The 27,500-nt window shown below is 50.1% G+C and overlaps 1 protein-coding gene across 1 annotated transcript in view; it reads left to right on the top strand.

Annotated features, from left to right (window-relative positions):
- Positions 1 to 27,500, top strand: part of gtf2h4 (general transcription factor IIH, polypeptide 4) — a 40,475-nt gene that overhangs the window by 4,599 nt on the left and 8,376 nt on the right. The window contains exons 2-7 of the mRNA XM_055630676.1: positions 3,846 to 3,960; positions 9,482 to 9,586; positions 11,488 to 11,619; positions 16,277 to 16,373; positions 26,323 to 26,411; positions 27,092 to 27,197. Of these exons, the coding sequence (XP_055486651.1) occupies positions 3,848 to 3,960; positions 9,482 to 9,586; positions 11,488 to 11,619; positions 16,277 to 16,373; positions 26,323 to 26,411; positions 27,092 to 27,197 (642 nt within the window). The 5' untranslated portion in view covers positions 3,846 to 3,847. The remainder of the gene's footprint in view (positions 1 to 3,845; positions 3,961 to 9,481; positions 9,587 to 11,487; positions 11,620 to 16,276; positions 16,374 to 26,322; positions 26,412 to 27,091; positions 27,198 to 27,500) is intronic.

Below are 27,500 nucleotides of genomic sequence, written 5' to 3'. Positions count from 1 at the left end.
CGAGACCTGGGTGTCATGGTACACCAGTCATTGAAGGTAGGCATGCAGGTGCAGCAGGCAGTAAAGAAAGCGAATGGTATGTTGGCTTTCATAGCAAAAGGATTTGAGTATAGGAGCAGGGAGGTTCTACTGCAGTTGTACAGGGTCTTGGTGAGACCACACCTGGAGTATTGCGTACAGTTTTGGTCTCCAAATCTGAGGAAGGACATTATTGCCATAGAGGGAGTGCAGAGAAGGTTCACAGACTGATTCCTGGGATGTCAGGACTGTCTTATGAAGAAAGACTGGATAGACTTGGTTTATACTCTCTAGAATTTAGGAGATTGAGAGGGGATCTTATAGAAACTTACAAAATTCTTAAGGGGTTGGACAGGCTAGATGCAGGAAGATTGTTGTTGGGGAAGTCCAGGACAAGGGGTTTTAAGGATCCTTTTAAAACCGAGATGAGAAGAACTTTTTTCACACAGAGAGTGGTGAATCTCTGGAACTCTCTGCCACAGAGGGTAGTTGAGGCCAGTTCATTGGCTATATTTAAGAGGGAGTTAGATGTGGCCCTTGTGGCTAAAGGGATCAGAGGGTATGGAGAGAAGGCAGGTACGGGATACTGAGTTGGATGATCAGCCATGATCATATTGAATGACGGTGCAGGCTCGAAGGGCCGAATGGCCTACTCCTGCACCTATGTGTCTATGTTTCTATGTTTCCACATTGCAAAGACTTCCAGGTTTGTAGGTTAATTGGCTTGGAGTAAATGTAAATTGTCCCAAGTGTGTGTAGTGTTACTGTGCGGAGATCGATTGTCGGCGTGGACTCAGTGGGCTGAAGGGCCTGCTCCTGCACTGTATCTTTAAACTAAACTAAACTAATATCATATGTAAGAAGGAACTGCAGGTGCTGGTTTAAAAATCGAAGGTGGATATAAATGCTGGAGTAACTCAGCGGGACAGGCAGCATCTCTGGAGAGAAGGAATGGGTGACGTTTCGGTTCGAGACCCTTCTTCAGACTGATGTCAGGGAAGGGGATGGAGAGAGAGGGCTATCTGAAGTTAGAGAAGTCAAGTGGAGTTCATACCGCTGGGGTGTAAACTACCCAAGCAAAAGATGAGGTGCTGTTCCTCCAATTTGCGCTGGGCCTCACTCTGACAATGGAGGATACCCAGGGCAGAAAGGTCAGATTGGGAATGGGAGGGGGAGTTAAAGTGAAACATTTTTCACACAGAGTGGTGAATCTGTGGAATTCTCTGCCACAGAAGGTAGTTGAGGCCACAGTTCATCGGCTACATTTAAGAGGGAGTTAGATGTGGCCCTTGTGGCTAAAGGGATCAGGGGGTTTGGAGAGAGGCAGGTACAGGATACTGAGTTGGATGATCAGCCATGATCATATTGAATGGCGGTGCAGGCTTGAAGGGCCGAATGGCCTCTACTCCTGCACCTATTTTCTATGTTTCTATGTATGTTTCTAAGTGCTGAGCCAGCGGGAGATCAGGTAGGTTAAGGCGGACTGAGCGGAGGTGTTCAGCGTAACGATCGCCGAGACTGCGCTTGGTCTCGCCGTTGTAGAGAAGTTGACACCTGGAACAGCGGATACAGTAGATGAGGTTGGAGGAGGTGCAGGTGAACCTCTGCCTCACCTGGAAAGACTGTTTGGGTCCTTGGATGGAGACGAGGGGGGGAATCTAATATCACCTTCCCTAGCCAACAACTGGTCTACCGGGGAACCACCTTGCACTGGGTACTGGTCTCTCTGGGTGTTATACAATACATTTACCGACAGCCGTGTCCCTGTAGATACTAAACTACAAGTCTACTAGGGGCAGACCCATCATATTGTAACCCGTGCTCGGACTACAGGAGAGGTCTGAGCTGCGGAGTGGAGTTTTTGATGAGGTTGACATTTAGCAGATGTGTAATTAGTGTGCAGTCGGTTAAATGGGAGATCCCTCCTGACTGCTGGTGAAGGCAGCAGCAGACATCTGTTCCATATGGCCATTTAGTTTAGAGACTCAGTGAGGAAACAGGCCCTTCGGCCCACCGAGTCTGCACCTACCAGCGATCCCCGTACACTAGATGTCCTGGAGTGGGGCCTTACCCCGCTCGGCGCAGCTTGAAATGGCTTTATAATTGCCGCGGGACTTATTTACCATCGCCCGCCGGGGGCTTTGACTCTGACATCGGGAGGAGAAGGAGGAGTGCAGGGGAGAGATAAGACTTTGCCTTCCATCAGTGTGAGGAGGAGATTCTCTGTGATGGATGTCTGTGTAAATTGTGTTGTGTCTTGGTTCTTCTTCTTGTTTGTATGACTGCAGAAACTAAATTTCGTTTGAACCTCTGGGTTCAAATGACAACAAATAAATTGTATTGTGTTGTATTGTCACAGTCATAGAGTTGCTGTCTTACAGCGCCAGAGACCTGGGTTTGAACCCGACTACGGGTGCTGTCTGTATGGAGTTTGTACGTTCTACCCGTGACCGCTTGGTACAAATATAAACATGGCCACTAATGTGAGTGTGTTAGTGTTAGTGTGCGGGGATCACTGGTCAGTGTGGACTCTGCGAGCCGCGCTGTAACTTCAATTAACACTATCCTTCACATCCGGGACAATTTACAATTTTTACCAAAGCCAATTAACCTACAAACCTGTACGTCTTTGGAGTGTGGGAGGAAACCGGAGCGCCCGGAGAAAACCCACGCAGGTCACTGGGAGAACGTACAAACTCTGTACAGACAGCGCCCGTAGTCGGGTGGAACCCGGGTCTCTGGCGCTGTGAGGCAGCAACTCTACCTCCGTGCCATCATCTCCGCACTCTCCCCCAAACAAACACGGTTTAAGGCAGAGGTTCAGCCCAAGGCCGCAAGACACTGCCGACAGTTGCTGTACTGTGGGTGAGGGAAAGATGTCGAGACTGACCGCGTGTAATGGGGCTGCCACCCTCGGTACCTCACCTACTGCTTGCTAACTGAATTGTCCTGCTTCTCCTCCCCCCTCTCCCTCTCCCCTCCCCCCTTACCTCTCTCCTACCCTCCCTTCTCTCCCACCCTCTCTCCCCTCTCCCTCTCCCTCCCCCACCCCCCCACCCCCCCCCTCTCTCCCTCCCCCTCTCTCCCTCCCCTCTCTCCCTCCCCCCTCTCTCTCTTCCCCCCTCTCCCCTGCCCCCCCCTCCCCTCTCTCCCTGCCCCCCTCTATCCCCTCCCCTCCCTCTCCCTCTCTCTCCCTCTTCCCTCCTCTCCTCTCTCTCCCCCCCCCTCCCCCCCCCTCCCCCCCCCTCCCCCCCTCCCCCCCTCCCCCTCCCTCTCTTCCCCCTCTCCCTCCCCCCTCTCTCCCCCCCCCTCTCCCCCCCCCCCCCTCCCTCCCCTCCCCTCCCGCCCTCTCCCCTCTCTCCCTCCCCTCTCTCCCCCCCCTCCTCCCCTCCCCCTCCCCCTCCCTCCCCTCTCTCCCTGCCCCCACCCTCCTCCCCCTCCCCCTGCCCCCCACCCTCCCTTCTCTCCCTTCCCTGTTTCTCCCCACCCTCCCCTCATTTGCTGTCTCCCCTCCCCCCCCCCTCCCTCCTTCCCTCCCTCTCCACCCTCCCTCCTTCCCTCTCTCCCCCTCCCTCCTCCCTCTCTCCCACCCTCCCTCCCCCTCCTCCGGCTTCTCTCTCCCTTCCTCCATCTTCCTCTCTTCTCTCCCCTCCTCATTTACTCTCCCTCCTTCTCTCCATCCCTCCTCCCCTCTCCCCCACCCCCCCCCCCCCCCTCCCCCCCACCCCCCCCCCCTCCCCCTTCCCCTCCCCCTCTCCCTCCCCTCCCCCCCCCCCCCCCCCCCCCCCCCCCCCCCCCCCCCCCCCCCCCCCCCCCCCCTGCAGCAGCCATGCAGCGTGAGAAGCTGCAATGCAAGAACCTGCACGATTACATGCGCAGCCTCAGCCCTGCCATCTTGGACAAGCTGTACAACCATCCCGCCACCTGCCTGGCCGTCTTCAGGTGAGGTCACCGTGGTCCCGGCACGGTTACAGTGGGCGGAGCGCGGCTGGGATGGGAGTGGATGGGGTGGTTGTGGTGTGGTCACACTGGGCGCAGTTGGGGTGGGTCTGGTGCAGTTACTGTGGGCAGGGTTGGGCTGGTGACAGTGGGGGTGGGGTGGGCATGGCACAGGTTTGGTGGGTGTGGGTGGGGTGGGCATGTTTGGGGTGGGCATGGCACAGGTTTGGTGGGTGTGGTGTTACGTTGGGCTCGGCATGTTTGGGCTGGATGTGCCGCGGTTACAGTGGGTGCCACGTGTTTGCGGTGGGGGTGGGTCTGAAGAAGGGTTCTGGCCTGAAACATCACCCATCCTTTTTCTCCAGAGATGCTGCAAAGACCGGCTGAGTTACTCGGCAGTTTCTAGATTTGCTGATGATGCAAGTCCTTCCACTGTTGTGAACTGCAATGAAGGTGCATGTTTTGCAGTAATGGGCTGATGCATGAGAGATGTGTGGGAAGGAACTGCAGATGCTGGTTTACACCAAAGATAGACACAAAACGCTGGAGTAACTCGGTGGGACAGGCAGCATCTCTGGAGAGAAGGAATAGGTGATGTTTTGGGTCCAGACTCTTCTTCAGACTGAGAGTCAGGGGAGAGGGAAACGAGATATGGAAGGGTACAAATAACATGCAAGAGATGTGTGTCACGGTGGCACAGCGGTAGAGTTGCTGCCTCACAGCGCCAGAGGACCCGGGTTTGATCCCGACTATGGGTACTGTTTGTACATTCTCCCCGTGACCTGCGTACAGTTTTCTCTGAGATCTTCAGTTTCCTCCCACACTCCAAAGACGTGCAGGTTTGTAGGTTAATTGGCTTGGTGTAAATGTCAATTGTCCCGAGTTTGTGTGTGTGTAGGATCGCGTTAGTGAACGGCGATATCGCTGGTCGGTGTGGAAGTGCCTGTTTCCACCCTGTATCTCTAAACTAAATTAAACTGAGGTGGGAGAAGCAGTTTAATGCAGAGAAATGTGAGGTCATGCATTCTGTAGTTGGGCGAGGGTGACTGTACAGTGGTAGAAGCATGTAGGGACAGAGCCGCTGGGTGTGTGTGTGTGTGTGCAGATCATTGAATGTGGCAGAGCAGGCTCAGAAAGATGACAACAAGGCATTCACCATTCCTGATTTGATAATTGCAATGGGATAGAAACATAGACAATAGGTGCAGGAGTAGGCCATCCGGCCCTTCGAGCCTGCACCGCCATTCGATATGATCATGGCTGATCATCCAACTCAGTATCCCATCCCTGCCTTCTCTCCATACCCCCTGATCCCTTTTGCCACAAGGGCCACATCTAACTCCCTCTTAAATATAGCCAATGAACTGTGGCCTCAACTACCTTCTGTGGCAGAGAATTCCACAGATTCACCACTCGCTGTGTAAAAAATGTTTTTCTCATCTCGGTCCTAAAAGACTTCCCCCTTATCCTTAAACTGTGACCCCTTGTTCTGGACTTCCCCAACATCGGGAATAATCTTCCTGCATCTAGCCTGTCCAACCCCTTAAGAATTTTGTAAGTTTCTATAAGATCCCCCCTCAATCTTCTAAATTCTAGCGAGTACAAGCCGAGTCTATCCAGTCTTTCTTCATATGAAAGACCTGACATCCCAGGAATCAGTCGGGTGAATCATCTCTGTACTCCCTCTATGGCAAGAATACAATAGTACAAAGAATTGCTGAACCATTATACTGCACTATCCTCAATTAGAGTCTCGTATTGTGCGGGAAGGAAGTGCAGATGCTGGTTTAAACCGAAGATGGACACAAAATGCTGGAGTAACTCAGCGGGACCGGCAGCATCTCCGGAGAGAAGGAATGGGTGACGTTTCGGGTCGAGACCCTTCTTCAGACTGACCCGAATGAATGAATGATATCTTTATTTCGAACGATTAAAAAAAAAGACGAAAAGAAAAGATGAAAATGAATAAATAAAAGGAAAATTATATATATACATACATATATACATAAATACATACACACATACATACATATACATGTACATATATACATACAATCATATACACATACACACATACACATATACATAACATATATGCGCATACATACATATATACATACATACATACATGTACATATATACATACATACATATACACACATACATATACATGTACATATATACATACATACATATACACACATAATACATATACATGTACATATATACATACAATCATATACACATATACACACATACACATATACATAACATATGCACATACATACATATACACATATACACACATACATACATATACATGTACATATATACACATACATACATATACATATACACATACATACATATACATGTACATATATACATATACACACATACATACATATACATGTACATATATACATACATACATATACACACATACACATATACATAACATATATGTACATACATAAATTAAAAAACCAAGAGCCAATTTCAACATAATACACATTAGACTCGTTGGAAAAGGGACAGGAAGCAGCCTATGTTTGTCAAGTCCTACCCCCATTCTTCACCATTAACAAATGCAAAATTCAATAAAATAAACTAAACAGACAATTCAAATAAAACTACTCCAATCAAGCTATTAAGAAAAAAAGAACAAAAACAGAAAGGAACAAAAAGAACAAGCAGCATTAACATCTGTGAGATTTACATTCTCCTTCCTCATTATTGTACTTTTCAAAGATATATCTTTTGTACATTTTTTTTAAATTGCATTATATTCATACTTTGTTTAATCGTTTCGTCAAGAGCATTCCACAAAACCACCCCACAAATGGAAATACACATACTTTTTAAATTGGTCCGAGCATAATGCTGTTTCAAGTTTAGTTTCCCTCTAAAGTTATAACTGTCTTTGAACAGTTTTTGTATGTTTACAGGTAGCAGTTTATTTTTTGCTTTATAAATTATTTGTGCAGTCTTTTTTTTTTTTTTTTTTTTGAAAATATTTTTTATTGGAGATAGGTACATAATCTATTACATCATTACTGTCTTACATTTTTAAATTGATAATATTGTCAGTTATTATTACATTGTCTCCAATACTTTTTGCCTTTTTCTTCATTTTTTTAAACTAGATAGAACTAAAGAGATAGATGAAGTAAAGGAAGAGAAGAAAGGAAAGAAAAAAAAAAAAAAAAAAAAAAAAAAAAAAAAAAAGGGGGAAAGAGAGATAGTTAAAGAAGAATGGAAAAATTTATTAAAAATAAAAAACATCGTTCGAGATATGTTCGTACATTTCAGAGTGTAGCATTTCATCCAATCTTTAGCCCGAGTGCTAGTCAGGTTCCTGTGCTGAACTATTCTGACCCTTTAAGTAATCAATAAAAGGAGACCATGTTCCAACGAATAATTCCTGTTTGTCCAACAGGGAAAATCTGATTCTTTCCACGTTTAATTTATTTGTGCAGTCTTAAACCCGAGACGTCACCCATTCCTTCTCTACGGAGATGCTGCCTGTCCCGCTGAGTTACTCCAGCATTTTGTTTCCGTCTAGGAGTGTGTACGTAGAAAGTGACATCTCAGAGGATTAAGGGTGGAGGTGTACACCATCATGTGAGGAATAGATTGGGTTGATGCAGTCTCTGTTGCCCAGAGTAGGTGAATGGAGAACCAGAGGACATGGGTTTAAGGTGAGGGAGGAAAGAGTTAATAGGAACCTGAGGGGTGACTTTTTGACCCAAAGTGTGGTGGGTGTATGGGGTACCTCTGGAGATGGTCTTTGAGATAGGTGCCATTGTAGTATTTAAGAAGGTACATAGATAGGACAGGTTTAGAGAGATCAGTTTAGAGACATTGTTTCGGAAGGAACAGAATCTTGATTAGTACGGGTGTCAGGGGGTTATGGGGAGAAGGCAGGAGAATGGGGTTGAGAGGGAAAGATAGATCAGCCACGATTGAATGGGGGAGGAGACATGATGGGCCGAATGGCCTTATTCTGCATTAAACATTATTCCCTTATCATGTAGCTGTACACTGTGAATGGCTGGATTGTAATCATGTATTGTCTTTCCGCTGACTGGTTAGCAAGCAACAGAAGCTTTTCACTGCACCTCGGTACACGTGACATTAAATACAATACATCATTAGCCAAGACTGATTCCTGGGATGTCAGGACTTTCATATGAAGAAAGACTGGATAGACTCGGCTTATACTCGCTAGAATTTAGAAGATTGAGGGGGGATCTTATAGAAACTTACAAAATCCTTAAGGGGTTGGACAGGCTAGATGCAGGAAGATTGTTCCCGATGTTGGGGAAGTCCAGAACAAGGGCGAGATGAGGAAAACCGACCGAGATGAGGAAAACATTTTTCACACAGAGAGTGGTGAATCTGTGGAATTCTCTGCCACAGAAGGTAGCTGAGGCCACAGTTCATTGGCTATATTTAAGAAGGAGTTAGATGTGGCCCTTGTGGCTAAAGGGATCAGGGAGTATGGAGAGAAGGCAGGGATGGGATACTGAGTTGGATGATCAGCCATGATCATATTGAATGGCGGTGCAGGCTCGAAGGGCCGAATGGTCTACTCCTGCACCTATTTTCTATGTTTCTATGTAAGTATGTTTTGCAACATACGAGGAATTTGCCAAGTCAGTCATCATACAAATAAAAAGCAACAGACATACAAAATACATTTTAACATAAACATCCACTACAGTGACTCCTCCACTTTCCTCGCTGTGAAGGAAGGCGGAAAAAAAGTTCAATCTCTTCCCTTCTTTGTTCTCCTGTGGTCGGGGGCCTCGAGCCTTCCGTTGACTGGACGATCTTACTCCCATAGCTAGCGGCGGGCCTCCTTGTCAGAGCGATCAAGCTGCTGCATCTCAGCTCCACCGCGCTGGGCGATCTGACCCCGGGTCGGGGCTGCTCGAACGTCCTGCGGCTTCCACAGCTCCCGACTCGGTCTCTCCCGAGACTGCGAGCCCTGGGTGGTAACATCCGCTGGGTTGCGATCCGAGCGATCCCAGGCAAGAGATCGGCTCCGATGGTAAGTGTACGCCTCGCGGTGGCGCTGAAAGTCAGTCCCGAGCAAGGCCGCCAGCTCCATGGTGTTAGGCTGCAGAGTGACCGGAGATACGATCCGGAAAACAATCGCATCCCCGGCAAGGTAAGCGACTGATAAAAAAATTCCCCCGTCCAACCCCCACATAAAACAAACCAGAGAACACTTACACAAACTTTTAAAACACACGAAAAATAACAAAAAAATATGAAAAAAACGGACAGACTGTCGGCGAGGCTGCCAATCGCGCGGCGCCTCCTGGTGGTGGTAAACTGAACTGCACTGAAGATAGGCACAAAATGGTCGAGTGACTCAGTGGGTCAGGCAGTGGGTCTGGAGAAAGTCTCTGGAGGGAAGGAGTAGTTGATGTTTCGGGACGAGACGCTTCTTCGGACGTGTGTGCGTGTGCGCGCTACGGTGAGACTAACCATTTTATTTCCACCCTTTGCTCAGGGAGTTGCCACCACTGGCCCGCAACTATGTGATGCGGCTGCTGTTCCTGGACCAGCCCCTGCCCCAGGCTGCCGTCACCTTCTGGGTCAAGAAAGACAACCAGCGGTAGGGCCCCACCATTTTTATTTTGTGTAGCAAAAATATATTTTTGAATGACCATCACAAAACCAAACTGTGGTGACAGACAAACTGTGACACCACAGTGTCAAATCACAAAATTATCTAGACATTACATTTTCAAACCACGATGTTACAATCCTTATTAACGGGACGGAGGTGGAACGTGTTTCCAGCTTCAGGTTCCTGGGGGTCAACATCTCCGATGACCTCTCTTGGACTCACAATACCTCAACTCTGGTCAAGAAGGCTCACCAGCGTCTCTTCTTCCTGAGGAGACTGAAGAAGGTCCATCTGTCTCCTCAGATCCTGGTGAACTTCTACCGCTGCACCATCGAGAGCATCCTTACCAACTGTATCACAGTATGGTATGGCAACTGCTCTGTCTCCGACCGGAAAGCACTGCAAGAGGGTGGTGAAAATTGCCCAACGCATCACCGGCTCCCCTCCATTGGTCTGTCCAAAGCAAGCGTTGTCTGCCCAAGGACTGCTCTCACCCCTAACCACAGACTTTTACCCTCCTACCTCGGGAGGCGCTACAGGTCCTCCGTTGCCGGACGTCAGGTCCAGGAACAGCTTCTTCGCTGTGCGGCTGTTACTCAACACTGTAGGGCGACTCAGCATCCCCAAGGACTGCTCTCACCCTAAATAAATACTATGACTGTATGCATGTAAATAGACTGTTTTACCCTCCAGGGAGATGCTAACTGCATCCGGGAGGCGCAATACATTAAAGGTCTGAATCTGACAAATATACTAATATACTACTCAACGTTCCGCTCGGACCACCCGGGCAGGTCCAGGAACAGCTTCTTCCCTGCGGCTGTTACACTGCTCAACACTGTACCTCGGTGACTGCCAATCACCCCCCCCCTCCCCCACACTCCTCCCACCAGGAAATAAATACTATGACTGTATGCATGTAAATAGATTTCCCTATTCCCATCACCAAATCATATTGACAGCAGAGCCGCTCCATCCCCCTATGGAGGAGGTGGATGGGCGGTCCTGCTTTTCCTCCAGACCCTGGCCACAAGGGACGTTCAACTGGTCCCTCCACCCTCAGCATCAACGACGCTGCTCTGGGTCTCAGCGTCCTTCTCCAGGACATCCAAGAAGGTCCTGAGCTGACGCCAGTCGTTCCCCTTCACCCCTGCCACCTCCTTGCCCCCCCCCCACTTCTGAGGATGAGGTTCAGCGAGCTGGTGAGCCAGGGCCCATCTCCCTGGCAGACACTTCCTCACCCTCCCCTCACTGCGACTTGACAGGATGTAATTATAAAAGGCCTGGACAAGCTAGATGCAGGAAGAATGTTCCCAATGTTGGGCGAGTCCAGAACCAGGGGCCACACACAGTCTTAGAATAAAGGGGAGGTCATTTAGGACAATTCGTTGACCGTGGCTGGGTGAATGATGAGTTGGCCCCGGGTGCTGGACTGGACTGCACACAAAGCCCAGCCGGCGGGGCCAGCTGAGGAGTTTTGGCCCGGGGGCCGCGCGCAACGTCCGGTGCCCCGTCCAACTCATGAACCGATGATCGTCCGTGAGAAGGAGGGGCGGTGGTGGTGTTGGTGGTGTTGGCGGTCAGCGAAGGTCTGAAGGTCGGACAGCTGGCCCGGGCTGCCGACCGACCGACGGGGCCACGGGCGAGGCGCTGTGACCCGACAGTCCCCTTGACCCGAGTAGTAGCGGTCAAATACGGGACGGGACAAGGGCGGTCCCGTACGGGACAAACTAATTTAGCCCAATATACGGGATGTCCCGGCTAATACGGGACAGTTGGCAACCCTAGTCGGTGGGCCGAAGGGCCTGTTTCTGTGCTGTATCTCTAAACTAAATCTGCAGGCCCCACCTATACTAATGACTAGCATCTCTCCCACTCTCCCACAGAGACCATGATGACTGTATGGGCATCGTGACAGGTCTCCGTCTCTGGCATTCCCAGCAGCTTCCCGGTGGTCTCCAGGGACTGGTCCTCAACCCCATCTTCAAGGAGAACCTACGCATCGCGCTCCTCGGCGGGTGAGTGTGGAGCGTGGCGTGCGTGGAACAGCCGGACACAGCGGCGTTCCACAAGGGTCGGTGCTGGGGCCGCAACAACTCACTGAGTTTAGTCATGATTTGGACAAAGGGATTGAAGTTTGTGGATGATACGGAAACAGGCGGATGGGCAGGTAGTGCAGAGGGAGCAGGGACTCCTGCAGAAGGACTTGGGCAGGTTGGGAGAGTGGGCAGAGAAGTGGCAGATGGAATAGAGTGTAGCAAAGTGTGGAGTCATGCATTTTGGTGGTGGGAATAAAGGCCTAGACTGTTTCCTGAATGGGGCCAGAATCCAGGAATCAGAGTTGCATCTATTGTCTGTTGTCTACTGATTCAACTTGCAGATTAACTTGTTGGGAATCCTGCACCACCATCCCACAGGCCCCTTTGCACCTTTGCCTCAGAAGGCTGTGGAGGCCAAGTCGAATCTCGGCCTTATTTTTAAGGCAGAGATAGATAGATTCTTGATTAGTGCGGGTGTCAGGGGTTTTGGGGAGAAGGCCAGAGAATGGGGTTAGGAGGGAGAGATAGATCAGCCACGGCGGCTTGATGGGCCGAATGGCCTAATTCTGTTCCTATTACTTATGACCTTATGACCTTTGCATCCCGGCAACTTGTGACCCCTGACCTTTCTGACTCTTTGTAACACGTGATACATTTAAATACAACGCTAGTTGCTATGCCAACAATAATGGGATTCCCCATTCCTTCTCTCCACAGATGCTGCCCGTCCCGCTGAGTTACTCCAGCATTCTGTGTCTATCTTCGCGTTAAACCAGCATCTGCAGTTCCTTCCTGCACATTTGCGCATCATCGTATTAGTTTAGTTTAGAGATACAGCGTGGAGACAGGCCCTTCGGCCCACCGAGTCCGTGCCGACCAGCGATCCCCGCACACTAACACTATCCTACACACATGAGGGACAATTTACGATTTTTCCAAAGTCAATTAGCCTGCAAAACTGTACGCCTTTGGAGTGTGGGAGGAGACAGGAGCTCGTGGAGAAAGCACACACAGGTCACGGGGCGAACATACAAACTCCGTACAGACAGCACCCGTGGTCAGGATTGAACCCGGGTCTCTGGCGCTGTGAGGCAGCAACTCTACCGCTGTGTCACCGTGCCACCCAAACGCCAAGCTTTGTCCCGCACCCACCTCTCCTCCACCTTTCTCCTTCCCCCCCCGACCACAATCAGTTTGAAGAAGGTGAAAGGGAAAAGATTTAATCTGGAACTGAGGGGTAATCTTTTCACACAAAGGGTGGTGGGTGTATGGAACAAGCCACTGGAGGAGGGCGTTGAGGCTGGGACTATCCCAACGTTTAAGAAACAGTTAGACAGGTACTTGGATAGGACAGGTTTGGAGGGATATGGACCAAACGTGGGCAGGTGGGACATGTTGGTCAGTGTGGGCAAGTTGGGCCGAAGGGCCTGTTTACCTGCTGTGCCACTCTATGACTCTAAGGGTCCCAACCCAAAACATCAGTTGAGTTTTGTTGATTGTCACGTGTACCGAGGTACAGTGAAAAGCTTTCTGTTGCGTGCTAACCAGTCAGTAGAAAGACAATACATGATTACAATCGATCCATTCACAGTGTACAGATACATGAGAAGGGAATAACGTTCTTGGTTCTTGGTGTCTTGGTCCTCCAAAATATTCCAAATGGAATTTAAACTGGAGGTGGTGAAGGGAGGGCTTAAGCCAGAAAGGGTTATTGGGAAGAAAGAGCTACTTTAAATTTAGTTGCATCTGGTTGGGTAACTAGAGTTGGGTGGAGATTATTTAGTGCAAGGTAAAGCCAGCAAAGTCCGATCAAGGATAGTCCAAGGGTCACCAATGAGGTAGATAGTAGTTCAGGACTGCTCTCTGGTTGTGGTGGGATGGTTCAGTTGCCTGATAACAGCCGGGAAGAAACTGTCCCTGAATCTGGAGGTGTGTGTTTTCACACTTCTGTACCTCTTGCCTGATGGGAGAGGGGAGAAGAGGGAGTGGCCGGGGTGAGACTGGCGGGCCTTGCCGAGGCAGCGTGAGGTCAGGTGCAGATGGAGTGAATATGGAAGGGAGGTTGTTTGCTTCTCCTTGTCCTCCAGGGATGCTGCGTGTTTGACCCGCTGAGTTCCTCCAGCACGTTTCACGTGAATGCTGCCTATTTAGATACATAGATACATAGAAAATAGGTGCAGGAGTAGGCCATTCGGCCCTTCGAGCCTGCACCGCCATTCAATATGATCATGGCTGATCATCCAACTCAGTATCCTGTACCTGCCTTCTCTCCATACCCCCTGATCCCTTTAGCCACAAGGGCCACATCTAACTCCCTCTTAAATATAGCCAATGAACTATGGCCTCAACTACCTTCTGTGGCAGAGAATTCCAGTGTAACATCTCTGTGTGAAAAATGTTTTTCTCATCTCGGTCTTAAAGGATTTCCCCCTTATCCTTAAGCTGTGACCCCTTGACCTGGACTTCCCCAACATGGGGAACAATCTTCCTGCATCCAGCCTGTCCAACCCCTTAAGAATTTTGTAAGTTTCTATAAGATCCCCTCTCAATCTCCTAAATTCTAGAGAGTATAAACCAAGTCTATCGAGTCTTTCTTCATAAGACAGTCCTGACATCCCAGGAATCAGTCTGGTGAACCTTCTCTGTACTCCCTCTATGGCAGTAATGTCCTTCCTCAGATTTGGAGACCAATTTATTCCCAGCTCGGTCCCACAGATGAGCTTCCTGTTGGAGAAGCCGGCAACGTTGGCATTGGTTCCTCTGCAGCACTCTGCTCCCTGGGCATCTGCTCGAGATGCTTCAGCCGAGGGCAATGTGGCCTTGCTCACATTACAATTAAACCACCAGAGCTTTTAGTAACCATAGCAACGGCTAAACCATTAATTTAATTGTTCCGAAACAACCAAGCGTTTAACAAAATCAATTTACAATCCAAAGTACTTATCAACTGGGAAATGGAGACGCTTTGTGTTTAAGGCTCCCGGTATCAGTATCAATCGTTCAAAACCCGGCTGTAATGAGGCAGCAATGAAGCATTGACCTCTCAACACCGTCCATTCAAAGGGAGGCACGGTGGCGCAGTGTTAGAGACGTTGCCTCACAGCGCCAGAGACCCAGGTTCGATCCCGGCTACGGGCACTGTCTGTACCGAGTTTGTACATTCTCCCCGTGACCTGCGTGGGATCGCTGGTTCGAGCTGAGTCGCTGGGATCGAAGTGCATGTTTCCATGTTGTATCTCTAAACTGTGTGTAGGATAGTGTTAGTGTGCAGGGATCGCTGATCGGTGCAGACTCAGTGGGCCGAAGGGCCTGTTTCCATGCTGTATCTCTAAACTGTGTGTAGGATAGTGTTAGTGTGCAGGGATCGCTGGTCGGTGCAGACTCAGTGGGCCGAAGGGCCTGTTTCCGCGCTGAATCTCTAAACTAAAACTGAACTAAACTCACAGCCTCAGACAGCACAAGGAAGGTAGAGAACCCGGATAGATATACTGCCAGTATGTTGTAGGAAGGAACTGCAGATGCTGGTTTACACCGAAGATAGACACAAAATGCTGGTGTAACTCAGCGGGACGGGCAGCATCTCTGGATAGGATAGTCTGAAGAAGGGTCTCGACCCGAAACGGCACCCATTCCTTCTCTCCAGAGATGCTGCCTGTCCCGCTGAGTTACTCCAGCATTTTGTGTCTCCCTTCCATGAACACTATCTACACTTCACAGTGTGAGGTGGTGTGATGGTTAGATGAGAGGGCAGATAGCCACAGTCTCTTTCCCATGGTAAAGGGCATCTAAAACCTGAAGCTGTAGCTTTAAGGTGAGTGGGAGGATGTTTAGAGAACCTGAGGGACAAATTAAGGTCATAAGTGATAGGAGTAGAATTAGACCATTCGGCCCATCAAGTCTATTCCGCCATTCAATCGTGGCTAATCTATCTCTCCTTCTGTCTGTCTGTCTGTCTGTCTGTCTGTCTGTCTGTCCTCCACAGCCTTCTGTGGCTGTCTGTCTGTCTGTCTGTGTGTGTGTGTGTGTCTGTCTGTGTGTGTCTGTCTGTGTGTGTGTGTGTGTGTGTGTGTGTGTGTGTGTGTGTCCATGTGTGTGTGTGTGTGTGTGTGTGTGTGTGTGTGTGTGTGTGTGTGTGTGTGTGTGTGTGTGTGTGTGTGTGTGTGTGTGTGTGTGTGTGTGTGTGTGTGTGTGTGTGTGTGTGTGTGTGTGTGTGTGTGTGTGTGTGTGTGTGTGTGTGTGTGTGTGTGTGTGTGTGTGTGTGTGTGTGTGTGTGTGTGTGTGTGTGTGTGTGTGTGTGTGTGTGTGTGGGTGTGTGTGTGTGTGTGTGTGTGTGTGTGTGTGTGTGTGTGTGTGTGTGTGTGTGCGTGTGTGTGTGTGTGTGTGTGTGTGTGTGTGTGTGTGTGTGTGTGTGTGTGTGTGTGTGCGTGTGTGTGTGTGTGTGTGTGTGTGTGTGTGTGTGTGTGTGTGTGTGCGTGTGGTGTGTGTGTGTGTGTGTGTGTGTGTGTGTGTGTGCGTGTGTGCCGTGTGCTATAGTGGAGGTCCACAGATATAGATGTAGTTACACTACTGACGATCAGTGTGAGCGCTGGGACCTGCGCTACTGATTATAACGGAGTGATTTGTTGTCCACACACAGGGGTAAGGCATGGGCTGACGACACCAGCCAACTGGGGCCGGACAAACATGCCCGAGACATCACCTCACTGGACAAGTACGCCATGGAGCGGTGGGAGGTGAGTCAGAGGCACTGCTACTGCCCCACAGTTCAGTTTAGTTTAGAGATGAAGCGCGGAAACAGGCCCTTCAGCCCATCCAGTCCACGCCGACCAGCGATCCCCGCACACTAACATTATCCCACACCCACTGGGGACAATTTACAATGATGCCAAGCCAATTAACCTACAAACCTGCACGTCTTTGGAGTGTGGGATGAAACCGGAGCGAAACACGAGAAAACCCACGGGGAGAGCGTGCAAACTCCGTACAGACAGCACCCGGTAGTCGGGATGGAACCCGGGTCTCTGGCGCTGTGAGGCAGCAACTCTACCGCTGTGCTAACGGGGTTATTGAGGAGATGAAGTCGGGAGCACGATATGGGCTTGGGGTGAAACAAAGACTATACATAGAAACATAGACAATAGGTGCAGGAGTAGAGGCCATTCAGCCCTTCGAGCCTGCACCGCCATTCAATATGATCATGGCTGATCATTCAACTCAGTATCCCATCCCTGCCTTCTCCCTTTAGCCACAAGGGCCACATCTAATTCCCTCTTAAATATAGCCAATGAACTGGCCTCAACTACCTTCTGTGGCAGAGAATTCCACAGATTCACCACTCTCTGTGTGAAAAATGTTTTCCTCATCTCGGTCTTAAAAGATTTTCCCCTTATCCTTAAACTGTGTGACCCCTTGTCCTGGACTTCCCCAACATCGGGAACAATCTTCCTGCATCTAGCCTGTCCAACCGCCTAAGAATTTTGTAAGTTTCTATAAGATCCCCCCTCAAACTTCTAAATTCTAGCGAGTACAAGCCGAGTCTATCCAGTCTTTCTTCATATGAAAGTCCTGACATCCCAGGAATCAGTCTGGTGAACCTTCTCTGTACTCCCTCTATGGCAAGAATGTCTTTCCTCAGATTAGGAGACCAAAACTGTACGCAATACTCCAGGTGTGGTCTCACCAAGACCCTGTACAACTGCAGTAGAACCTCCCTGCTCCTATACTCAAATCCTTTTGCTATGAATGCTAACATACCATTGGCTTTTTTCACACTATACAAAGCTCATCCGTTAGTGTTTAACCTCTCGTTGCAGCGGGCAGCAGTGTTTTCATGCATTGCTCTTGTGCATCACGTTTGCTGCAGCCTTTAGATTGTAGAGACACAGTGTGGAAACAGGCTCATCGGCCCACTGAGTCCTTGCCGACCAGCGATCAACCCATACGCTAACACTAGTAGGTTAATGTAAATTGTCCCTAGTGTGTGCAGGATGGTGTTAGTGTGCGGGGATCGCTGGTCGGCACGGACTCGGTGGGCCGAAGGGCCTGTTTCCGCGCTGTATCTCCGAACTAAACAAAACTAAACACGGCAAAGGGAATAACGTTTAGTGTAAGATGAACTCCAGTCTGAAGAAGGGTCTCGACCCGAAACGTCACCTAGACAGGAAACATGTTCCCGATGTTGGGGGAATACAGAACCAGGGGCCACACAGTTTAAGAATAAAGGGTAGGCCATTTAGAACGGAGATGAGGAAAAACTTTTTCACCCAGGGATTTGTGAATCTGTGGAATTCTCTGCCTCAGAAGGCAGTGGAGGCCAATTCTCTGGATGCTTTCAAGAGAGAGTTAGATAGGGCTCTTAAAGATAGCGGAGTCAGGGGATATGGGGAGAAGGCAGGAACGGGGTACTGATTGTGGATGATCAGCCGTGATCACAGTGAATGGCGGTGCTGAATGGCCTATTCCTGCACCTATTGTCTATTGTCTATTATCGATATCTTTTGAGTCTGAAGAAGGGTCTCGACCCAAAACGTCACCTATTCCTTTTCTCCAGAGATGCTGTCTGACCTGCGGGGTTTCTCCAGTTTTTGTGTCTATCCAAAGCCCAGTAAAGTGTGAGTGAAGATAGTGCGAGGGTTTTGAGTGGGGTACAGCAGATACACTGTGTCATGGAACACTTTGTTTCATCGTTGCGTTGTAGATCGGGGTGGACAACAGTGGAATCATCGGCAAAGCATGCGGGCTGTGTCTGGGGAGAGACTAACTGGAGGTGGATAGTCCAGTGATGCCCACAGACAGGGGATAAAGAGGCAGTGAGATGAGTAATCCTTGGCTCCTCGCATTCCCGTAATGAGTTGTCCTCTTGCCAGCATCGACTCTGCGATCAGTGCATTCAAATTCTCCGTTAATGCAATTGATGCCATTATCCAGCTTCCCTCGCCTCTCTGGAGAGGGAACCGGCTGAAAATAGCTTTGACGGCTGCAAGACTCCTGCCTCTGCTTGTTTCAAAAGCATCTGGGGCGAGCAGAAGCCAGAGACCAGCTTGGATATGTTCCCCGAAGATCGGCTTGGCAGATTGCGGGCATGCTCAGGCATGGTGGCGCAGCGGTAGAGTTGCTGCCTTACAGCGCTTACAGCTCCAGGGGACCCGGGTTCGATCCTGACTGCGGGTGCTGTCTGTACGGACAGTTTGCACGCTCTCCCCGTGACCTGCGTGGGTTTTCTCCAGGAGCTCCGGTTTCCTCCCACACTCCACCCACACGCACAAGTTTGTAGGTTAATTGGCTGGGTGTAAATGTAAAATTGTCCCCAAGTGTGTGTAGGGTAGTGTTATGCCCCTGTCTCACTTACGGAAACCTCAAGAGACTTTGCGCCCCACCCAAGGTTTCCGTGCGGTTCCCAGAGGTTTTTGTCAGTCTCCCTACCTGCTTCCACTACACGCAACCTCCGGCAACCACCTGCAACCTCCGGGAACCGCACAGAAACCTTGGGTGGGGCGCAAAGTCTCCAGAGGTTTCCGTTCAGGTTTCCTAAGTGGGACAGGGGGCATTAGTGTGCGGGGATCGCTGGTCGGCAAGGACTCGGTGGGTCGAAGGGCCTGTTTCCGCGCTGTATCTCTAAACCAAACTAAAATGAATGGCTGTGAGATTTCAGTCTCTGCTCGCTTCCAAACAATCTGGAGCGTACAGAGAACAGAGATGAGTGTTGATGGTTTTGTTAAGATCGGCTTGGCAGATTGTGCACATGATCAGGCCTAACTATCCCAACGTTTCAGAAACAGTTAGACAGGTACATGGACAGGACAGGTTTGGAGGGATGTGGGCCAAATGCCGGCAGGTGGGACTAGTGTAGCTGGGACATGTTGGCCGGTGTGTGGGCAAGATGGGCCGAATGGTCTGTTTCCACGTTGAATCACATTTTTGACGCGATGATATGTTTCTAAATAGGGAGAAAATCCAGTAATCGGAGGCGCAAAGGGCCTTGGGAATGTTGGTGCAGGATTCCCGAAAAAGTTAATCTGCAAATCAAATCGGCAATAAAGAAAGCAAACTCAATGCTGGCATTTATTTCAAGAGAGCTTGTGTACAGAGGCAGGTATGTAAAGCTGAGGCTCTACAAGGGGCTGGTCTGGCCACGTTTGGAATATTGTGAGCAATTCTGGGCACCATATCTGAGGAAGGATGTGCTGGCTCTGGAGAGGGTCCAGAGGAGGTTTACAAGAATGATCCCAGGAATGAGTGGGTTAATCTATGATGAGCGTTTGACGGCACTGGGCCTGTACTCACTGGAGTTTAGAAGAATGAGGGGGGGACCCTCATTGAAACGTACAGAATAGTGAAAGGCTTGGATAGAGTAGATGTGGAGAGGATGTTTCCACAAGTGGGAGAGTCTAGGACCAGAGGGCACAGACTCCGAATTAAAGGATGTTCTTGTAGGAAGGAGATGAGGAGGAATTTCTTTAGTCAGAGGGTGGTGAATCTGTGGAATTCTTTGCCACAGAAGGTGCTCCAGTTTCCTCCCACACTACAAAGACGTACAGGTTTGTAGGTGAATTGGCTTGGTAAATGTAAAGAATTGTCCCCAGTGTGTGTAGGATGGTGTTAGTGTGCGGGGATCGCTGGTCGGCGCAGACTCGGTGGGCCGAAGGGTCTGTTTCCGCGCTGTATCTCTAAACTAAACTAAACTAAGGTTGTGGAGGCCAAGTCAATGGATATTTTTAAGGCAGCGATAGATAGATTCTTGATTAGTATGAGTGTCGGGGAGAAGGCAGGAGAATGGGGTTAGGAGGGAGAGATAGATCAGCCATGATTGAATGGCGGAGTAGACCTGATGGGCCGAATGGCCAATAGATAATAAGTACAGGAGTAGGCCATTCGGCCCTTCGAGCCAGCAACGCCATTCAATGTGATCATGGCTGATCATCCCCAATCAGTACCCCGTTCCTGCCTTCTCCCCATATCCCCTGACCCCGATATCTTTAAGAGCCCTATCTAGCTCTCTCATGAAAGTATCCAGAGAACCGGCCTCCACCGCCCTCTGGGGCAGAGAATTCCACAGACTCACAACTCTGTGAGAAGGAGTGTTTCCTCGTCTCCGTTCTAAATGGCTTACCCCTTATTCTTAAACTGTGTGTGGCCCCTGGTTCTGGACTCCCCCATCATCGGGAACATGTTTCCTGCCTCTAGTGTGTCCAAACCCTTAATGATCTTATATGTTTCCATAAGATCCCCTCTTATTCTAAACTCCAGAGTGTACAAGCCCAGCCGCTCCATTCTCTCAGCATATGACAGTCCCGCCATCCCGGGAATTAACCTGGTGAACCTACGCTGCACTCCCTCAATAGCAAGAATGTCCTTCCTCAAATTAGGGGACCAAAACTGCACACAATACTCCAGGTGTGGTCTCACTAGGGCCCTGTACAACTGCAAAAGGACCTCTTTGCTCCTATACTCGACTCCTCTTGTTATAAAGGCCAACAGGCCATTTGCTTTCTTCACTTCCTGCTGTACCTGCATGCTTACTTTCATTGTGCTCCTAATTCTGCTCCTATCACTTATGACCTTCTGTGTCTCGTCTCTGCGCCCTTTCCAGCTTGATGGCATTTGCTGCTTGTTGTCCCGTGAGGACCTGCACTAATTATAGTCTAGGCGGGAAGCCTGATCGCGACACGTTATTTACACTGGAAGAAATGAATGGCCATCAATTAGATTGCAGATCTCTCCTCACTCCTGCTGTTCTGCCAGCGACCTCAATCAGTCCCCTTGCCCTGGGGAATGTACCCAATGACAGAGTCTCACCTTGTCTCCTGTCCTGGCCTTGTGATCTCAAGGGCAGCTTTGTGGCACAGCGGTAGAGTTGCTGCCTCACAGCGCCGGAGACCACGGTTCGATCCCGACTACGTGTGCTGTCTGTACGGAGTTTGCACGTTCTCCCCGTGACCTGCGTGGGTTTTCTCAGAGATCTTCGGTTTACTCCCACACTTCAAAACGTACAAACTTCTTAAGGGGTTGGACAGGCTAGATGCAGGAAGATTGTTCCCGATGTTGGGGAAGTCCAGGACAAGGGGTCACAGTTTAAGGATAAGGGGGAAATCTTTTAAGACCGAGATGAGAAAATCATTTTTTACACAGAGAGGATCAGGGGGTATGGAGAGATGGAGAGAAGGCAGGGTTGAGATACTGAGTTGGATGATCAGCCATGATCATATTGAATGGCGGTGCAGGCTCGAAGGGCCGAATGGCCTCTACTCCTGCACCTATTTTCTATGTTTCTATGTTTCAATGATGTGCAGATTTGTAGGTTCATTGGCTTGGTGTAAATGTAATATTGTCCCTAGTGTGTGTATAGGGTAGTGTTATAGTGCGGGGATCGCTGGTCGGCACGGACTTGATGGGCCGAAGGGCCTGTTTCCGCGCTATATCTCTAAACTAAACAAAACTAAACTGAAAACCCACGCAGGTCACGGGGAGTAGGTGCAAACTCCGTACAGACAGCACCCGTAGTCAGGATGGAACCCGGGTCTCTGGCGCTGTGAGGCAGCAACTCTACCGCTGCGCCACCGTGCCTCCTAGCGACTCTGCGCACTGAGTTCCAACAACAGATTATCTTGCGCTCGGGTCCGCAATATTCCGCTTGGGGAGTCTGCATCCTGCGGGCATGAACATTGAATTCTCCCAATTCTGTTAGTCCTTGCTGTCTCCTCCCCTTCCTCAGCCCTCGGGCTCCTCCTCCTCCTTTTTCCCTTCCTTCTCCCCCCCCCACCCCTATCAGTCTGAAGAAGGGTTTTGGCCCGAAACGTTGCCTATTTCCCTCGCTCCATAGATGCTGCTGAACCCGCTGAGTTTCTCCAGCATTTTTGTGTACCTTCGATTTTCCAGCATCTGCAGTTCCTTCTTGAACAGATTATCTGTGTCTGCAGCTTCCAGCATCTGCAGTCTCTTGTGTCTTCACGTTCTCCAGCTTATCTCCGCACTCAGTTTTGACCTCCAAGCTGCCAAGAGCAGAGGCGAGGGGTTCATATCCAGCTGAATCAATTCTCCTGTAACGACAAACCAGATTTGCAAGCCTTTTTGATGTTTCTAAATGTAGCCCGGTGTCAGATATTGTTTCTCTTGTTCTCTGTGTGCAGCATCTTGGGACATGTTGCTGCCTTAAAGCATCGACATCAGTACGAGGTGTAGATGGTGATATTGTTTTACTATTGACCATGCAAGTAGTTCCCTCCTGGAGCCTCGTCTATCCTTGACCATCTCACAAACCAACCTCCCTTCCATTGTCTGACAAAGGTGCTCCACCCATTCCTTCCCTCCACAGATGCTGCCTGTCCCACTGAGTTACTCCAGCTGTTTGTGTCAACCTCCCTTCCATCGACTCCATCTACACCTCACGCCTCACGCTGCCTCGGCAAGGCCAGCAGCATCATCAAGGACCAGTCTCACCCCCGCCCACTCCCTCTTCTCCCCTCTCCCATCGGGCAAGAGGCGCAGAAGTGTGAAAATGAACGCACACCTCCAGATTCAGGGACAGTTTCTTCCCGGCTGTTATCAGGCAACTGAACCATCCCACCACAACCAGAGAGCAGTCCTGAACTACTATCTACCTCTTTGGTGACCCTCGGACTATCCTTGATCGGACTTTGCTGGCTTTACCTTGCACTAAACGTTATTCCCTTCTCATGTTCATGTTCAAGTGGATTTATTGTCATGTGTCCCTGATAGGACAATGAAATTCTTGCTTTGCTTCAGCACAACAGAACATAGTAGGCATTGACTACAAAACACATGAATAAATAAACTGATAAAGTGCAAAATAACAGATAATGGGTTATTAATGTTCAGAGTTTTGTCCGAGCCAGGTTTAATAGCCTGATGGCTGATGGGGAAGTAGCTATTCCTGAACCTGGTCGTTGCAGTCTTCAGGCTCCTGTACCTTCTACCTGAAGGTAGCAGGGAGATGAGTGTGTGGCCAGGATGGTGTGGGTCTTTGATGATACTGCCAGCCTTTTTGAGGCAGCGACTTCGATAAATCCCCTCGATGGAAGGAAGGTCAGAGCCGATGATGGACTGGGCAGTGTTTACTACTTTTTGTAGTCTTTTCCTCTCCAGGGCGCTCAAGTTGCCGAACCAAGCCACGATGCAACCGGTCAGCATGCTCTCTACTGTGCACCTGTAGAAGTTAGAGAGAGTCCTCCTTGACAAACCGACTCTCCGTAATCTTCTCAGGAAGTAGAGGCGCTGATGTGCTTTCTTGATAATTGCATCAGTGTGCTGGGACCAGGAAAGATCTTCAGAGACGTGCACGCCCAGGAATTTGAAGCTCTTGACCCTTTCAACCATCGACCCGTTGATATAAACGGGACTGTGGGTCCCCGATCCTACTCCTTCCAAAGTCCACAATCAGTTCCTTGGTTATCTGTACACTGTGACCGGCTCGATTGTAATCATTGTATTGTCTTTCCGCTGGTAGACACAAAATGCTGGAGTAACTCAGCGGGTCAGGCAGCATCTCTGGAGAGAAGGAATGGGTGACGTTTCGGGTCGAGGCCCTTCTTCAGGGTCTTCCCGCTGAGTGGATAGCAGCAACAAAGAGCTTTACACTGTACCTCGGCACGCGTGATTACAAACTAAACTGTAACTGGAATCTGATTTCCTTCTGAAAACTGTTCCCCCTTCACAACAGTGACCATAGAAACATAGACAATAGGAGCGGGAGTAGGCCATTCGGCCCTTCGAGCCAGCACCGCCATTCACTGTGATCATGGCTGATCATCCACAATCAGTACCCGGTTCCTGCCTTCTCCCCATATCCCTTGATTCCGTTAGCCCTAAGAGCTAAATCTGACTCTCTTGAAAACATCCAGTGAAGGCAGTGGAGGCCAATTCACTGGATGTTTTGAAGAGAGCTGGATATAGTGCCTTGAAATATCCTTAGGCCGCATAAGGCAGGAGCCAAGTCAACATCGTCAGGTTTATAGTCATAAGCACAGGTATGGTGAGGCACAGATCATAAGGGATTGGAGTAGAATTAGGCCATTCGGCCTATCTAGTCAGCTCCGCCATTCAATCATGGCTGATCTATCTCACCCTCCTAACCCCATTCTCCTGCCTTCACCCCATAACCCCTGACACCCGTACTAATCAAGAATCTATCTGTTTTGGCCTTAAACATGTCCACTGACTTGGCCTCTACTGTGGCAAAGAAGTCCACAGATTCACCACCCTCTGACTAAAGAAATTCCCCCTCATCTCCTTTCTAAACAAACATCCTTTAATTCTGAGGCTGTGACCTCTAGTCCTAGACTCTCCCACTAGTGGAAACATCCTCTCCACATCCACTCTATCCAAGCCTTTCACTATTCGCTACATTTCAATGAGGTCCCCTTTTTTTGTTTTGAAACTCCAGCGAGTACAGGCCCAGTGCCGACAAACGCTCACCATAGGTTAACCTACTAATTCCTGGGATCATTCTTGTAAACCTCCTCTGGACCCTCTCCAGAGCCAGCACATCCTTCCTCAGATATGGTGCCCAGAATTGCTCACAATATTCCAAATGTGGCCTGACCAGCGCCTTGTAGAGCCTCAGCTTTACATCCCTGTTTTTGTACACAAGCCGTCTCAAAGTAAATGCGAGCATTGAGTTTGCTTTTTGTAGTTCGGCTTAGGTTTATGCTGAGGCAGCGTGAGTTATAAATGGAGGTTGGTTTGTGCGATGGTCTGGGCTGTGTCCACAACTCTCTGCGATTTCATGCGGTCCTGGATGGAGCTGTTACCAAACCAGGCTGTGATTCATCCCGAGAATAGACTCAAAAATAAACACAGCGGGACAGGCAACATTTCTGGAGAGAAGGAATGGGTGACATTTCGGGTCGAGACCCTTCTTCAGGTAAAATACTTTCTACGGCGCATCTGTAGATGGTGGTGAGAGTTGTAGGGGACTTGTCGAACTTCCTGAGCCTTCTGAGGAAGTGGAGGTGTTGGTGTGTATATTTTGGCCATCGCTTCGATGTGGCTGGTCCTTAGGGATGCCAACTTCCTCACTCCCAAATAAGGGACAAAAAGGTCAAAATAGGGGACAAATTCCCCACGGCAATCCGTTGACCGACTGGGCCGTGTCTGGGTGAATGATGAGTTGGCCCCGGGTGCTGGACTGTACACAAAGCCCAGCCGGTGGGCCAGCTGTGAGGAGTTTTGGCCCGGGGGCTGCCCGTACAGTCCAGCGCCCCGTCCAACTCGTGAACCGATGATCGGCCATGAGAGGGAGGGGTGGTGGTGTCGGTGGTCAGCGAAGGTCTGAACGTCGGACAGCTGACCGGGCTGTCGACCGACCGACGGGGCCACGGGCGAGGCGCTGCTGCTGCTGCTGCTGCTGCTGCTGCTCCACGGGCTGCACTACGTCGGGACGGGTGAGGCGGGGTCCGACCCAACAGTCCCCTCGACCCGAGTAGCAGCGGTCAAATACGGGACAAGGGCCAAACCAATTTAGCCCAATATACGGGATGTCCCGGCTAATACGGGGCAGTTGGCAACACTACTGGTCCTGGACAAGTTACTGGTGATCTTCACTCCTAAGTTGATGTTGGTAAGTTAGGCGTAGGTTTATGGTTGGTGTGGTGTACTGAGGTGGGGGTGTGTTGGTGTGCCTGGTGCCTCTACTCATTGCTGACTCTTCACCCCACACACCCACAGGTGATCCTGCATTTCATGGTGGGCTCACCCAGTGCAGCCGTCAGCCAGGATCTGTCCCAGCTCCTCATCCAGGCCGGGCTCATGAAGAGGTGAGTAATGCCCTGTACCAGCCCAGCCCAGTGTATGACCACACACACACACACACACACACACACACACACACACACACACACACACACACACACACACACACACACGCACACACACACACGCACACACACACACACACACACACACACACACACACACACACACACACACACACACACACACACACACACACACACACACACACACACACACACACACACACACACACACACACACACACACACACACACACTCCACACACTACACACACACACACCCCGTACACACACACACACGGACACATCCCACACCCACACACATACACACACTACACACACCCCGTGCACACACACCGCCCTTGTCCCACACACCGCTGCTACCACACACCCCCTCCACGTACGTTCTGATAAACCCATCGTGAATGGAAAATATCATGAGTGGAAAATGCCAACACCAGAGTGTTCAGGTTGGGCCCGCCAGGCACTTGTGTGTGTTTTCATTCTCCGGGGTCACACCACACCACAGTTCCATCCCCCACACCCCCCCCCACACACCCCACACACACACACCACACACCCCTCCTCTGACATCCTCTCTCTGGGAGTGTTTTTAATTTCCACGTTTTAATTATGAAATCTCTTTGGCCTCTCTGTGTTAATGTTCATTCTCTCCGCTCCAGTGAAGGGACAGAAGCCCCTTGTATCACATCTGCTGGCTTCCAGTTCCTGCTCCTCGACACCTCCTCCCAGCTCTGGTACTTCATGCTCCAGTACCTGCACCACTGCTGAGGTTGGCCGCCAGCACTGGCCATTCTCCGGGAACTCCATCCCCCCCCCCCCCCCCCCCCCCCCCCCCCCACCCCCCTCCCCCCCCCCCCTCCCCCCCCCCCCCCCCCTCCTCCCCCCCCCCTCCCCCTCCCCTCTCCTCCTCTTCCCCTCTGCCTCTGGGAGTGTTTCCCCCTCTCCCTCCCCTCTCTTTGGCCTCTCTGTGTTAATGTTCATTCTCTCCGCTCCCCCCGGACAGAAGCCCCCCCACCTCACTCTGCTGGCTTCCAGTTCCTGCTCCTCGACACCTCCTCCCAGCTCTCC

This window comes from Leucoraja erinacea, unplaced genomic scaffold (genome assembly GCF_028641065.1).
Source record: "Leucoraja erinacea ecotype New England unplaced genomic scaffold, Leri_hhj_1 Leri_498S, whole genome shotgun sequence".
NCBI lineage: Eukaryota > Metazoa > Chordata > Chondrichthyes > Rajiformes > Rajidae > Leucoraja > Leucoraja erinaceus.
The sequence above is the reverse complement of the archived record's forward strand: the minus strand, read 5'-3'. Positions and strand labels throughout refer to the sequence as shown.